The sequence below is a fragment of the Salmo salar genome, chromosome ssa02, assembly GCF_905237065.1.
Source record: "Salmo salar chromosome ssa02, Ssal_v3.1, whole genome shotgun sequence".
In the NCBI taxonomy this organism is placed as follows: Eukaryota; Metazoa; Chordata; class Actinopteri; order Salmoniformes; family Salmonidae; genus Salmo; species Salmo salar.
In genome coordinates this window covers 36,335,362-36,351,045 of record NC_059443.1, presented here as the reverse complement: position 1 = coordinate 36,351,045, position 15,684 = coordinate 36,335,362, and the positions used below count along the sequence as shown (strand labels likewise).

The window sequence follows — 15,684 nt, the reverse complement described above, 5'->3', positions numbered from 1 at the left end:
TGTCGTTTAGGACCGTGAGCGTGGCTGAGGTGCACCCATGACCAGCTCTGAAACCAGATTGCATAGCGGAGAAGGTACGGTGGGATTCGAAATGGTCGGTAATCTGTTTGTTAACTTGGTTTTCGAAGACCTTAGAAAGACAGGGTAGGATAGATATAGGTCTGTAGCAGTTTGGGTCTAGAGTGTCACCCCCTTTGAAGAGAGGGATGACCATGGCAGCTTTCCAAACTTTTGGAATCTCAGACGATACGAAAGAGAGGTTGAACAGGCTAGTAATAGGGGTTGCAACAATTTCGGCAGATAATTTTAGAAAGAGAGGGTCCAGATTGTCTAGCCCGGCTGATTTGTATGGGTCCAGATTTTGCAGCTCTTTCAGAACATCAGCTATCTGGATTTGGGTGAAGGAGAAATGGTGGAGGCTTTGGCGGGTTGCTGTGGAGGGTGCCGGGCAGTTGACCGTGGTAGGGGTAGCCAGGTGGAAAGCATGGCCAGCCGTAGAGAAATGCTTATTGAAATTCTCAATTATCGTGGATTTATCGGTGGTAACAGTGTTTCCTAGCCTCAGAGCAGTGGGCAGCTGGGAGGAGGTGCTCTTATTCTCCATGGACTTTACAGTGTCCCAGAACTTTTTTGAGTTAGTACTACAGGATGCAAATTTCTGTTTGAAAAAGCTAGCCTTAGCTTTTCTAACTGCCTGTGTATATTTGTTTCTAACTTCCCTGAAAAGTTGCATATCACGGGGGCTATTCAATGCTAATGCAGAACGCCACAGGATATTTTTGTGCTGGTCAAGGGCAGACAGGTCTGGAGTGAACCAAGGACTATATCTATTCCTAGTTCAACATTTTTTGAGTGGGGCATGCTTATTTAAGATGGTGAGGAAGGCACTTTTAAAGAATAGCCAGGCATCATCTACTGACGGGATGAGGTCAATGTCATTCCAGGTAACCCCGGCCAGGTCGATTAGAAAGGCCTGCTCGCAGAAGTGTTTTAGGGAGCGTTTGACAGTGATGAGGGGTGGTCGTTTGGTCGCCGACCCATTACGGATGCAGGCAATGAGACAGTGATCGCTGAGATCTTGATTGAAAACAGCAGAGGTGTATTTGGAGGGCGAGTTAGTTAGGATGACATCTATGAGGGTGCCCGTGTTTATGGATTTGGAGTTGTACCTGGTAGGTTCATTGATAATTTGTGTGAGATTGAGGGCATCAAGCTTAGATTGTAGGATGGCCGGGGTGTTAAGCATGTCCAAGTTTAGGTCACCTAGTAGCACGAGCTCAGAAGATAGATGGGGGGCAATCAATTCACATATGGTATCGAGGGCACAGCTGGGGGCAGAGGGAGGTCTATAGCAAGCGGCAACAGTGAGAGACTTGTTTCTGGAAAGGTGAATTTTTAGAAGTAGAAGCTCGAATTGTTTAGGTACGGACCTGGATAGTAGGACAGAACTCTGCAGGCTATCTTTGCAGTAGATTGCAACACCGCCCCCTTTGGCAGTTCTATCTTGGCGGAAAATGTTATCGTTAGCGATGGAGATTTCAGGGAATTTGGTGGTTTTCCTAAGCCAGGATTCAGACACGGCTAAGACATCCGGGTTGGCAGAGTGTGCTAAAGCAGTGAGTAAAACAAACTTTGGGAGTAGGCTTCTAATGTTAACATGCATGAAACCAAGGCTTTTACGGTTACAGAAGTCAACAAATGAGAGCACCTGGGGAGTGGGAGTAGAGCTAGGGCACTGCAGGACCTGGATTAACCTCCACATCACCAGAGGAACAGAGGAGAAGTAGGATAAGGATACGGCTAAAGGCTATACGAACTGGCCGTCTAGCACGTTTGGAACAGAGAGTAAAAGGAGCAGGTTTCTGGGCATGATAGCATAGATTCAAGGCATAGTGTACAGACAAAGGTAAGGTAGGTTGTGAGTACATTGGAGGTAAACCTAGGCATTGAGTAATGATGAGAGAGATATAGTCTCTAGAGACGTTTAAACCAGGTGATGTCATCGCATATGTAGGAGGTGGAACAACATGGTTGGTTAAGGCATATTGAGCAGGGCTAGAGGCTCTACAGTGAAATAAGACAGTAATCACTAACCAGGACAGTAATGGACGAGGCATATTGATATTAGAGAGAGGCATGCGTAGGCAAGTGAACATATGGGTCCAGTGATTGGTTGGGCTGACTGGGACACGGCGATTCAGACAGTTAGCAGGCCGATGCTAACAGTTAGTAGGCCGGGGCTAAACAAGCTAGCAATTAGCAGACTGGGTTAGCAAGCAGGCAGTTGGCAGACCGGGGCAGGCAAACTAGCAGTTAGCAGACCAGGACTAGCAAGTTAGCCTTTGGGGGACGTCGCGATGGGGGTAAGTCTGTTTTTGCCTCTTCGTGCAGTGACGTCGATAGACCAGTCGTGGAATTAGTAGGGTCATAATTCATAATAAGGTCACAGGTCTTTACCAATCAAATCATAAAAAATTCATCACATTTTATTTGTCACATGCTTCGTGAACAACAGGTGCAGACTAACAGTGAAAGTCTTACTTTTGTGCCCTTCCCAGCAATTTAGAGAGAAAAATATAAAAATAATAACACAATGAATAGATACACCATGAGTAACGATAACTTGGCTATATACACTGGGTACCAGTACCGAGTTGACATGCAGGGGTACTAGGAGGTAATTGAGGTAGATTTACATATAGGTAGGGGTAAAGTGACTAGGCAAAAGGGTAGATAATAAGCAGTAGCAGCTGTGTATGTGATGAGTCAAAAGAGTTTGAGTGTCAGCATGGTGGATGTGTTGTGGCCTACTCTCACCACATGGGACAATACAGACAATATAAGCACTCCATAATATTAACAGATTTGACAAATTAATTCACAGTGATAAAGTTTCATACATCAATGGGTGATACACAGCAGAACACTTTTTAGAACTACAGAATAGTTCAGACAAGTCATATATGATCATACACAAATGAACAATTACCCTCCCCTCTGTTTTCTCACTTCACCAAAAATAATCAACATCTCACATCTGACTATATCTCTCTCCCTCTCTCTCACACACTTTGTCTACTTCTCCTTTAGCTGCAAGTCAACAGGAAGTATGCCAAACCACAGTCCCTGTCAGAATAACAGAGTACCTGTTTCAACATGTTGCTGTTTCTGACTGTATGCTGTTCTGCTGAAAATGCAACATGAGCAGAGCAAAACTTCCTAGTCATTTCCCCCTTTCTGATGTTCATCTCAAATTATGAGTTTTGGCTTTGTTAAAAACAAGGCTATTTGATAACATTGCACCACTTCACTTTTTACAGCAATATTTCATAATGCCATGATGCAGAGTGATAGGGGACAAATAAATAGGGGTGGGTTGGGGTAAGAGGAACAGGAAGAGACTAGAGGGCTGACAGGCAGGCAGAGAGAGCGAAAGCGAGAGAGAGCTCGTCACGGTGATATGTGAAGCATAACTGATAGCAATTAGTTGTCATGAAGAAAACTGCCATGTGAATCAGTGATGCCATACCTAATCAATGTGGACACAAGAAGATGATGTTTATCAGAAACTGAACTCCAGGAAAACACAGGTACGATAGACTTATTGAGAGTGTGGGTGGGTAAGGTAATGATTGGCAGGCGGGCAAGTACAATCCAAGATAGGAATTCAGTGCCTGAAGAAGTGAGCAGGAAACCAGTCCTGGTTTTTCAGAAACACCCCTCTTGAGATTATACCATATTATGCTTACAGGTGGCTGTTCAGTCTGTATCACGCTAGAAGTCTTCTACATGTGTTGTTGGGAGTTAACATTTTGATCAACTCTATTTGATTACCTAATACATTTTCTTAGAACCAGTTCCACAATCTTCATAATGTACAATAGAACATCAGTTGATATATTTGTCTTATCTAATTTTTTGTCAGGTTTACACTGAGACAGACGTAAATGGATGTTGTCATGGAATACCCAGAGGGCAAAGTTGAAACAGCTGAAGAGGAGCACTTGGAGGATCTAATCATTATTAAGGAGGGGGATGTTGCGGGAGGGATAGAGCCAATAACAGGCAAGAGCAACGATGAAGACTCCAGTGCGGAAGAGGATGTCACTGCCAGATATGGACAGACTGGAAAAGCCAACACTGAAAGTGGAGATGGCGACAAAAGAAAAAAGGATAACCTTATAAATCAAGCAAAAGGAGAGACTGGGACAGAGGAGGGGGTTGAGCACATTAAAGGGATGGATGAATTAGTAATGGATGGACCGAAAATACATGGCAAGAAAGAGGGGATGGCGATGGTGGATAAAACAGAAAAATACAAAACAGCAGAACAAGATTTGGAGACGGACAAACCATCACAAGGATTACAAGTTGGCACAAATAGACATCTTCCCTTTGACCAGTTGCCCAAAGATACGCTGAGCCCAGAGCATGCCCCAAAACAGGTTTATAACATTTGCTTTCACTAAAAAAGTACAGCAATTTCCCTTGTGCCCACAATTACAATAATTCCGTTTTTGGGTTTTCTTTCACATATAGAAAAAGAACAAACAACATTCCAGTGGTGGAAGAATGAGGGGTTGATTTTGTGGTTACAGAATTTGTAGGTGTGGAAATGCTAGCGTGTTTGAAATGAGTAGTGATACCCCCCATTTTAAAGTCCTTGATAATAACTACTCTTTCTGCCACCTGTCTTTCCCAGGCTCAACGGTTAACCCCTTACTTCCCAGACGCGCTGTATGACCTGGTCTTTACTCTGCAAGAAGGAAGACGACTCAATGACCAGCGGTGCTCGTTCAGAGGGAGGAGAAGGTGCCATTCTGAACCCAACACCTACATTCCGGCCCACAGAGCCCACAGAGGTGATAGAATGTGAAAACAACTCCCTGTAATGATAACTAACTAAGTGACTGTGGTAAACATAACAACTGTTGCAATTAGCTTCCCTTGTTTCACCATTGACACGCTGACTCACTTCAAATGACAGAAGGGGGAAAGCCGTAAATAACTGTACGGTACTAACATCCATTGAAGCTCTTCTATCATATAACTGTGGCAGGGACAGATATTAGGATGTCTTCTGTACATTAGTAAAATATTGAAATAATATTGCTTGAATGATTAACTAGGACACTAAATGAACTAGGCCACTAAATGAACTAGGACACTAAATGAACTAGGACACTAAATGAACTAGGACACTAAATGTAGCATGTCTCCACTCTCTTTTCTCCCCTTCCATTCCCAACAGTGCATTTCTCCTCAATGACCTCGCTGCAGAAAGATGAGTTCTTTGACTTGGTGGCTACTTCCCAAAGCCGTCGGCTTGACGACCAGCGGGTGGAACTACATGACGTCCCACCCCTTAAGCCGAAAGCCAATAAGAAGAGGAGCAGCGTAAAAGATACAAAGCCTAAAAAGTCTGCTCCAATTGCAGTGCAGAACGAGGACTTGTACAATATGATTCTCATCTCGCAAGTAAGTAACTGTAATCACCCAAGCTGCCAAATGTCAATTTGACCAAAACATTATTTTGTTCTTGTCATAAGCAAAATATCATGTAGGCATCATGTCATATGGTGTTACGTTGATATCATGTTACAGTGCTACATTGGCATAACAGATGAAGGATCTTAATTTTCCTGCACACCAGGAAATGCAATGACTTGTGCTTTACATAAATTAACGGAAAACCCGCACTAACACAGTTATATTAACAGTATTTCCCTTTTCAAGTAGCTTAATTTTGGTCAGTTTATAGCCTAACCACCGATCATGCAACATCATGGAATAAACGTTCAAATGCTGTTGCTGCAGGATTATTTTACTGCAACAATACTGGTCAAATGATTATCCTACAGCTATGTCATGTGCTGTAACATGGGCATTGGGTATTATGTTGTATGGTGTAACAACATATCATGTCATATGGGGTATAAGCATCATGTTATGTGATGTTACGTAGGTGTAATGTTTCATCTCCGTACCTCAGGTCCAGTGTAAAATAGGCATCAAACCATGTTGTGTTTCTGACTGTCTCTGTACTTCAGGCCCAGGGTAGACTGGAGGAGCAGCGCAGTGTGGCCCCAGGGCCTATGGATGATGAGGACTTCTTTTCCTTACTGCTGAGTGTCCAGGGAGGACGCATGGAGGACCAGAGGACTGAGTTGCCTGGGATTCTGGGAACCTGAGAGATACACATGCTGTAGAGATAGGCTCAAATGGCTGAGAGCATGTGGTGTAGTCCTATAGAGCAATGGCTTTTGCTTCTTATTCACCTGGCCAGACCAGGCATGACCATTTTGTTCTGTTATGGTCTGAGTTGACGGTATCATCTGTATCGAGGACTGCATCAGTAATTTAATAAAAAACATGTTTGTGAATAATAGAGGCGTCAATTCAGTTGCATAATGCTGTAGAGACTAATTCCAATGTTTGTTGTATGATATTAAGCTTACAGAGTGGGCAGATTTGTATGTTGACTGCACAATAATTTGGATGATATTCAAAATGCCCCTACGCTTTGGGGTGCTTTAATGTGTTTGTTGCAATATAAGGAAATTAGTTTTGCTCACCACAGCAGTGAACAAGTATGAATGAGGGTGTTTGTGTTTCCATCTTATATTAGAATACAGCTCCTCATGAGAATAAAATAAGCGTTAAATGTTTGACCTGCATCAAGAGTGTTTCTAGTTGTTCCCCGAGAAGGTTTACGATAAAGTCCCTCAGCCTTTGTCTACTGGACCCCACAGAGATATTGAGGGCCAATGCAAGAGCCAACACAGCATCAAAAGCCTGGGGGCCTCCAGGAAGCCTGCAGTCTTGTCAGACTCCAGTCCTTGCCAACTGAGACGGCAACTTTCAGAGGAAGTCTTGAACTGTCTAGACTGGGGAAGGTGATAAATGATGAGGAAGAATACTTATTATGGCAGTTCCTCAAAGTGTGATTCAACATACAAAAGGCACTCGCACATTTGAGCTATCTTTATTGCAGGTTGAATAAGATCAGAAAAAATAAGAAACCTGCACACTGCTGACGAAGACATTGAGGCCAATACGTAAAGCTTATTAAAGAGCAGTGATAATAGCAAGAGCAGTGAAAAGTTATCAAATCATATGACAACTGGCTGCTCGAAGGTCAAAATGCTAAGTATGCTCTGTGGAACACAAGGAACTTGAAGTGGAGTACTTTCCTTAACTTTCTTTGGCCTTCTAGACTTTCTTTACAATTGTTAAAAACAAAGTCCCAAAGACAGAGAAACTGTTTTGGTGGGATATTAAAAGATGGAAAAAAATAAATACAAAATATGAAAAGATAAAGACACAAAATAGATGCAATTGTGAATGAAAGGCATGAGACAGGCATTGTGAAAAACGTCAACAAACCAACCAAAAGTGTAGGCTATACACTGTAGGCTATGCTAGGCTATGCCTGTCATCAAAGCACTCTTTGGGGGGGGGGTGTAATATATCATACAGTAGTCTGCTAGCATTGCCTGGAATCCAATGAAAGAGGGAGTGACATAATAATGTAAAGAAGGTATAATTTCTTTATAATGTGTGCACAATGGTGCTTTCTTCAGAATGTTGAGGTTCTCAATCCCAGGCAATTTGCCATAACCACTCAATATTCATTACTCAATTGTCAAACGAAAGATATCTGCCTTTACATTACAGTGTTGCAATGCACTAGTGCTGTTTACAGAAATCAACTTTTCAGAGACAACTTGTAACTCCCTGGCCATAGAGGGGTTTTTTGTTCTTTATTTTGGTTAAGCCAGGGTGTTACATTGGGTGGGCGTTCTATTTTCGTTTTCTAGGTTTTTTGTATTTCTTTGTTTTGGGCCGTGTGTGGCTCCCAATCAGGCACAGCTGAAGTTCGTTGTTGCTGATTGGGAGTCACACATAAGGAGCATGTTTTTCCTTTGGGTTTTGTGGGTAATTGTTTCTGTTAGTGTTTTGCACCTGACAGGACTGTTTGGCTGTCGGTTTTCTTGTTTTGTTTCTGTTATTAAATTCAATGATGAACACTAACTCCGCTGCACCTTGGTCTACTCTCTACCCGCCAGCCGTTACAGAATTACCCACCACAAAAAGACCAAGCAGCGGAGAAGAGGGCAGATGGAAGTCAAGGAGGACTATAGGAAGCAGCGCGCTCAGGAGGAGATGGCATCCTGGTCGCTGGAGGTGTTGGAGTCAAGGATTGACTGGACATGGGAGCAATTGCTGGACCACTGTGACAACCTGCCTGGGAGGCAGGTAGAGCACGAGAGGCAGCCCCAAAACATTTTTTTTTGGGGGGCACACGGGGAGTGTGGCAGAGCCAGGTTGGAGACCTGAGCCAGCTCCCTGTGCTTACAGGAGGCAACGTAGTACTGGTCAGGCACCGTGTTATGCAGTAAAGCGCACGGTGTCCCCAGTACGCGTGGAGAGCCCGGTGCGTTACATCCCAGCTCCTAACATCTGCCGGGGAGATTGGGCATCGAGCCAGGACGGGTTGTGCAGGCCGTGCGCTCTAGACCTCCAGTGCGTCTTCAGGACCCGGTCTATCCTGTGCCTGCGCCCAGAACCAGGCCTCCTGCATGTCTCCCCAGCCTGGTGAATCCTGTGCCACCTCCACGGACCAGGCCTCCAGTGGGTCTCCCCATCCTGGTCCGTCCTGTGCCACCTCCTCGGACCAGGCCTCCAGTGGATCTCTCCAGCCTGGTCCGTCCTGTGCCACCTCCCAGGACTAGGCCTCCAGTGGGTCTCCCCATCCTGGTTAAGCCTGTGCCTCCTCCTCGGACCAGGCCTCCAGTGGGTCTCCCCATCCTGGTCCGTCCTGTGCCGCCTCCTAGGACTAGGCCTCCAGTGGGTCTCGCCAGTCCAGAGCCGCCCGCCAGTCCAGAGCCGCCCGCCAGTCCGGAGCCGCCCGCCAGTCCGGAGCCGCCCGCCAGTCCGGAGCCGCCCGCCAGTCCGGAGCCGCCCGCCTGTCCAGAGCCACCCGCCTGTCCGGAGCCGCCCGGTGAGTCCTGTGCCTGCGCCATGCCTCTACATGTCTCCTCAGCCTGGTGAATCCTGGGTCAGTGCCGCCGGAGCCGCCAGGGACGCCCGCCAGCCGGGCGCAGCCATCGCCGCCGGGCGCAGCCATCGCCGCCGGGCGCAGCCATCGCCAGCCGGGCGCAGCCATCGCCGCCCGCCAGCCGGGCGCAACCAGGGTCGCCCGCCAGCCGGGCGTAGCCATCGCCGCCTGCCAGCCGGGCGCAGCTATCACTGCCCGCCAGCCGGGCGCAGTCAGGGTCGCCCACCAGACCTTCGGCGCGGCCAGGTGCGCCACCTAAGAGAGCGACGCCGAGGGTGGAGCAGAGGCCACGTTCCGCAACTGAGCCGCCGCCGTAAGAAGGCCCACCCGGACCCTCCCCTTCAGTGTCAGGTTTTGCGGCCGGGGGGGGGGGCCATAGAGAGGGGTTTTTTGTTCTTAATTTTGGTTAGGCCAGGGTGTTACATTGGGTGGGCGTTCTATGTTCGTTTTCTAGGTTTTTTGTATTTCTTTGTTTTGGGCCGTGTGGCTCCCAATCAGGCACAGCTGAAGTTCGTTGTTGCTGATTGGGAGTCACACATAAGGAGCATGTTTTTCCTTTGGGTTTTGTGGGTAATTGTTTCTGTTAGTGTTTTGCACCTGACAGGACTGTTTGGCTGTCGGTTTTCTTGTTTTGTTTCGTATAGTGTTTCTGTTATTAAATTCAATGATGAACACTAACTCCGCTGCACCTTGGTCTACTCTCTCTCCTGCCAGCCATTACACAACTAGGCTGTTAGGTTAGCCTATATGTGCTGTGGATTAATTTTCCACAGCACAGTGGAAATGTATCAACTCCATCCCTTAACTGTTCAACCATTGTTGACAACAGCAAGGAAAACACACTTGTTCATTAAATATGTATCATACGTTTGCGGCTTGCTTTATGGTCATATATGCTCTGATTCCATTTAAATGAATAGATTTTCCCCATGTGTAAAAGGCAGAAGGGTGCGTCTGGTCCAGGGCGTTAATGCAGTTCCTCCACTTCATTAACTCGTGACCAAAAGCCCGCCCTGTGACATCATACTTCAAAACAAGGATGCGTCTCAAATATAGAAATGGAATAGTTCGCCACAATCCAAGATCACGTGGATACGGCAAAGCTGTAGAATCAGCGCCCTTGTCAAATTCTTATCTCCTCAAAGGTAGGCTAAGTGTTGATGTAGAAATGACTTTTCAATCAACCTTACAGTGGGGCACATTGGGCATAGGCTATAGCAGGGGTATTCAACTCTTTCTTACCCTACGAGGTCCGGAGCCTGCTGGGTTTCTGTTCTAGCTGATCATTATGTCCGCAGACCTGGGTCTGAATCAGTCCCTCCTGATTATAGGAGAACAAAGAAAACGCAGTGGAATTGGCTTCAAGGTCTGATTTTTGAGGAGGCTATACATTTCGTTTGCATGGGTTATGCTTCATCCTAATTGATTCTAAAGCAGTTGACAAATCAGTTAGATATCAAATCAATGCAAAATCGGATACTTTTTCTTAGTTTAATTCTGAAACATTGTTACAACATTGTAACATAATTGTAACATCGACTGTCGGCTACTGTTGCAATTTGTAATGCATCGCTGCGTGCTCTTGTTCTAAAGCCACCCCTTTTCCATTTTAGTCAACACATGTTGAAGTTGTCATTTTGGCAATAGTTTTTCACAGTTCCTAAAACTATTTTGACCTCGTTGCTTTCCCTTCAGATGTTGTCACTCGTTGTCCTGATGATCCTGTTTCAACCAGAAGAGGCAGGCTCCTCACCTATCTCCTGTTACAATGATCAAGGGGAAGCTGTTGACTGGTGAGAAAACGGTTCTGGGCAGACTGAAGATTGAGCTGATATAACTTCCTTCTTCCCTTAGGTCTGTTAGCTACTTAGTCACAGACAGTGTGCATAGCAAGGTATGGGGTTGCAGGTAGCCTAGTGGTTACAGCATTGGGCAGCTAACCAAAAAGTTGCTAGATCGAATCCCTGAGCTGACAAGGTAAACATTCTTTCGTTCTGCCCCTGAACAAGGCAGTTCAGGGGCACTGTTCCTAGGCCGTCATTGTAAATAAGAGTTTGTTCTTAACTGACTTGCCTGGTTAAATAAATAAAAAATGCTAAAACAACACACAGTACTGAGAATCAAATACTTTCTCTCAGGTTCTATCTCTACAAACTCCCCCATGTTGATCGTGGACTTCTCAACGGCGGACAGAGTTATCTACTGATGGACAAAGGGAGCGAGGGATGGACGGATGGAAACGTGTTGGTGAATGACAGCACTGGAGCCCTGGGGAGGACAGTGGGCCAGCTGTATGAGCAGGGGAAGGTCTGGTTCCTTCTATTATTAATATCAGACCACATTTGAATGAACTGTGAAACTTAAAGGGAAAATCCACTCAAAAACGATTAAAAAAATAAATAATAATTATGAGTTGTCTGTTGATACAGACCCAAAATGTTTTTTCATGATGATGTGGCCGGTGACACGTTGTTTCTTGGAAGTTAAATATCTTGAAAGTTGACTGCTGACATGCAAACCATTTTGGGACTGTATCAACAGTGGACTAATTAAAAAAAAATACCAAAAGATAGTTTTTGAGTGGATTTTCCCTTTAAGTTTCACTTGCAACACATAGCAGTATTTACCACTGCTGAGGTTTTATTTTTGGTAGCTGGCCCATCCCTTTTTCTTTGTCACAGTGGAATGAGACAGAATGACACAACAAAATCGAAATGTGGATCTATAACTTTTTTGTGGGTTGTTTCTTTCACTGTTTAATTTTCACTAAGGTGGAATTGGAGTTTTCTTTTCACCCAGACAGCCATGATAAATAAATACAGCATATTACATGTTATCAAAGAACAAACACAATTGGCACTATAACCCTTGTTTGTTTCTGAGTTTAGAGTGTGCAATATGCATGAAAGTGTATATCTTCTGACGATGAGTGTGTGTACTTTCTTTTGCAGAATGATGACATTGCATACATCCTGTACAATGACCAGAGACCACCCGAGGAGGGAGAAAGAGGATTTGGTTTCCTTAGTAGCCGAGGTGGCCACACTAAAGGTCAGGACAATGTAAACCTCAGCTGTATACTGTATACAGGCATTACATTATAATGTTAACCTCAGCACCCAGGCCTCTGGCCAGCTACTCCATTTGTAGCATGTTCATTTTTTATTGTCTGACAAGAGAGTATGTACTGTTGTGAAATGACTCAGTTTTCAATGAGTGTGTTATCTCCCTCTCTCCATCTCAGGTGTTGTCTTATTGGACAAGACACAGGGCTATTGGTTGGTCCACAGCACCCCTCATTTCCCCCCTGTAAAGGAAATAGGGCAATATTCCTACCCAGGTAGTGGTGTACAGAACGGACAGAACTTCATCTGTGTGACCTACCCACTGGAACGCTTTCAGGCCATTGGTGAGACTGTAATCCTGTAAAAGTCATTTGGAATACTATAAATTTACCTTAGAATTCTGAAAAAGTATCTTGGATTATCCACCCTGTTATAATGCATGAAACTGTCAATTGTTTCATGAAGACACAAATGTGTTCTGTTTCATGCTGAGACAGACTGTCTGTGCGTACAACCCGAGCCGACAAGGTGGAGAATCTGTTGACGTGCCCTTGAGCAAGGCACTTAACCCTAATATTCTCCAGGGGTGCCGTACTACTATTGCTGACCCTACAAACTAAGTGCTATGTCATAGTCATTCTCCACAGTAATAGTGGGTCTCTGATGATAAAGTACTGCTGCCCCTATCACTGAAAAACCTGCATGCAATGAACTTAAAAATGACAATTAACTCATTATTACGCAACAGTTAATAAAGCCACATTAATGTTGACACAACAATTGTGAACCAAAAATAACATTTGCATAAACAATTTAGGTCATTAGCATTTTAGCATATTGTAGTAGCAAGTGCCACTACAACCTGGCTAGGAAATGGTGCTGTTACCATAGTGACAGATGGGGTTATCCTCTATGGCACTGTAACCATAGAGACCATACTCCTCCCGCTGTGAGATGTTTGCTCTATAAGTTTGATGTCTCTCGTGGAGTTATACTGAACAAAAATATAAACACAACATACAACATGTTTGGTGAGTATGCAGGCCATGGAAGAACTGGGACATTTTCAGCTTCCAGGAATTGTTTACAGATCCTTGTGACATGTGGCCGTGCATTATCATGGTGAAACATGAGGTGATGGCGACGGATGAATGGCATGACAATCGGCCTCAGGATCCCATTGTTGGTATCTCTGTGCATTCAAATTGCCATTGTTAAAATGCAATTGTGTTTGTTGTCCGTAGCTTATGCCTGCCGATACCATAACCCCACCGCCACCATGGGACACTATGTTCACAACGTTGACATCAGCAAACCGCTCGTCCACACAACGCCATACATGTGGTTTGCAGTTGTGAGGCTGGTTGGACGTAATGCCAAATTCTCTAAAATTACGTTGGATGCAGCTTATGGTAGAGAAATGAACATTCAGTTATCTGGCAACAGCTTTGGTGGACATTCCTGCAGTCAGCATGCCAAATGCACACGCCCTCAAAACTTGAGACATTTGTGGCATTTTGTTGTGTGACAAAAGAGAGGCATTTTATTGTCCCCAGCACAAGGTGCACCTGTGCAATGATCGTGCTGTTTAATCAGATTCTTAATATGCCACACCTGTCAGGTGGATGGATTATCTTGGCAAAGGAGAAATGCTCACTAACAGGGATGTAAACAAATTTGTGCACAAAATTTGAGATTGAAAAAGCTTTTTGTGCATATGGAACATTTCTGGGGTCTTTTATTTCAGCTCATGAAACATGGGACCAACACTTCACGTGTGTGTTTATATTTTTGTTCAGCTTAAGATGAGTGTCATTAATTGTGATGGGAGTTCTCAGTGGAGGCCAACTTCAATCGTCCTCAAAGCATTGTCTTGTCTTAAAACATTTTCGATCTCAGCCACAGTCAGTGGTCTTGTATGTACAGGCGTTTGTCTGCTACTCTGTATGAAAAATGTGAAAAGTCATCATACTAATAAGTCATGTTCTAGATTAAGATAGTACTTGTCTTGGAACTTGGTGCCTATTTTTTTATTTTATTTAACCTTTATTTAACTAGGCAAGTCAGTTAAGAACAAATTCTTATTTACAATGACTGCCAAACCCGGACGACGCTATTGAATCACACAGACAGACAAGACAGACAGATTGATCAGTCAATTCATCATTATTTGCTTTACTTTTGACACAATTCCTTGATTGAAATGTTTGAAGTGTTCAGTTGAAGTGTTCAGTTGACATGTATTATGTTTTAAATTGCAGCGGAGCAGTTGCAGATCAACCAGCCCAATGTGTATGACTGTGGTGTCCCTGCTTCCTTGGCCTCTCTGGTGCCCGCACTGGCTGACGTCTGTAACAACAGCCAAGGGCAGATGGCCTATAGCAGCTTACCGCACACCCAACCTGCATCCAATCGCAGTGTGCCTCTCACCTCATTGGGTGGAACCGAGTTCATCAGCTTTGCCAAGGGGAGATCATTCAATAATGGTAAGGAACAATTTTGAAACTATTAATTTGTCATTTTTTTGTACTGTAAGAATGACTATTCATGTCATTACCGTTTTGTCATTGTGATTGACCCAACATTTAACCACAATATCCCCATTTCCCCTCCTCCTGTCTCCCATTAGATCTGTACCACTCCTGGGTGGCTCCCTCCCTCCAGTCAGACCTCCTAGTCCAGTTCTGGATCCGCTCCACTGGCATCCTGCCCTCTGACTGCTCCCTGGGCTGGAAGGTCCTGGACATCCAGCTTATCTCCCCAGGCGGCAGGATCACCTTCAAGGCCTCCAACGACCACTCCAAGTGGGCCGTGAGTACCACCGGGGGTGGGTTGGATGGAGCTGCTGGCTGGGTGTGTGTGGGCGACATCAACCGCAACGAGGCTGAGGAGAAGAGAGGGGGCGGGACGGTGTGTCTGCAGGACGCCACGGTGTGGAAGGCCTATCGGACAGCGGCGCTGGAGTGTGAGATGTGCGGGGGTGGGACTAGCGGGTGTGATGTGGGCGTAGAGGATGCAAGGCACTACCAGGGAGATATGAATCAGTAAGCATCAGTGTGGCACCAGTGTAAAGTTACTAGTATGCACACAGTTCACTGAGCAGCTAGGTTTATTAGCATTATTGAGCTCCGTGAACAAGGTACCCCATAGAATGTTGATTAATAAGGTACCGGCATTAAATTCACTTTTTTTTATGGCAGTTTTGGAGTGTTTCATAAATTGCCATGAATAGAAACATACTTGAAAGGGAAGTGGCACTCCTATAATCATTAAACAATGAGCATTTTGATACATTCGATGTAGTTCTATAAGTTGCTAATGACTGTAGGCAATGTTGATTGTGATCTCAGGTATGTTTTTAGACATTTTATGTCTAAAAACCTTTTTTTATGTGACAAATGATTAAAAAAAATGATTGTTAAAGTATGTGTAATGTTTTTTCTTTAATTCTCTTTTACATTTTAGTCAAACGTTTGGTGACTTTTTCAGCTTTTAGCTTGAAACAGGCAAAGATACTGACTGTCACCTGTCCAAATAAAGAAAGTACTGTTGTTGCGG

At 44.7% G+C, this 15,684-nt stretch overlaps 2 protein-coding genes across 3 annotated transcripts; both read left to right on the top strand.

Annotated features, from left to right (window-relative positions):
- Positions 1 to 3,291: 3,291 nt before the first annotated feature.
- Positions 3,292 to 6,668, top strand: LOC106581964 (G-protein-signaling modulator 1). Its single transcript, XM_014164553.2, has 5 exons — positions 3,292 to 3,590; positions 3,926 to 4,445; positions 4,703 to 4,862; positions 5,252 to 5,478; positions 6,051 to 6,668. The coding sequence occupies exons 2-5, from the start codon at positions 3,948 to 3,950 to the stop codon at positions 6,189 to 6,191; spliced, it is 1,026 nt and encodes a 341-aa protein (XP_014020028.1). The 5' UTR covers positions 3,292 to 3,590; positions 3,926 to 3,947; the 3' UTR covers positions 6,192 to 6,668.
- Positions 6,669 to 10,051: 3,383 nt separating this feature from the next.
- LOC106581956 (deoxyribonuclease-2-alpha) lies at positions 10,052 to 15,549 on the top strand. 2 transcript variants are annotated; one of them, XM_014164544.2, is made up of 7 exons: positions 10,052 to 10,206; positions 10,757 to 10,854; positions 11,200 to 11,368; positions 12,013 to 12,112; positions 12,306 to 12,470; positions 14,388 to 14,612; positions 14,756 to 15,549. In XM_014164544.2, exons 2-7 carry the CDS (start codon positions 10,757 to 10,759, stop codon positions 15,172 to 15,174), a joined length of 1,176 nt encoding a protein of 391 aa, XP_014020019.1. In that variant the 5' UTR covers positions 10,052 to 10,206; the 3' UTR covers positions 15,175 to 15,549. The 2 variants fall into 2 exon arrangements, with proteins under 2 accessions (XP_014020019.1, XP_014020009.1); XM_014164534.2 differs by having other exon boundaries at positions 10,126 to 10,427.
- Positions 15,550 to 15,684: the final 135 nt, after the last annotated feature.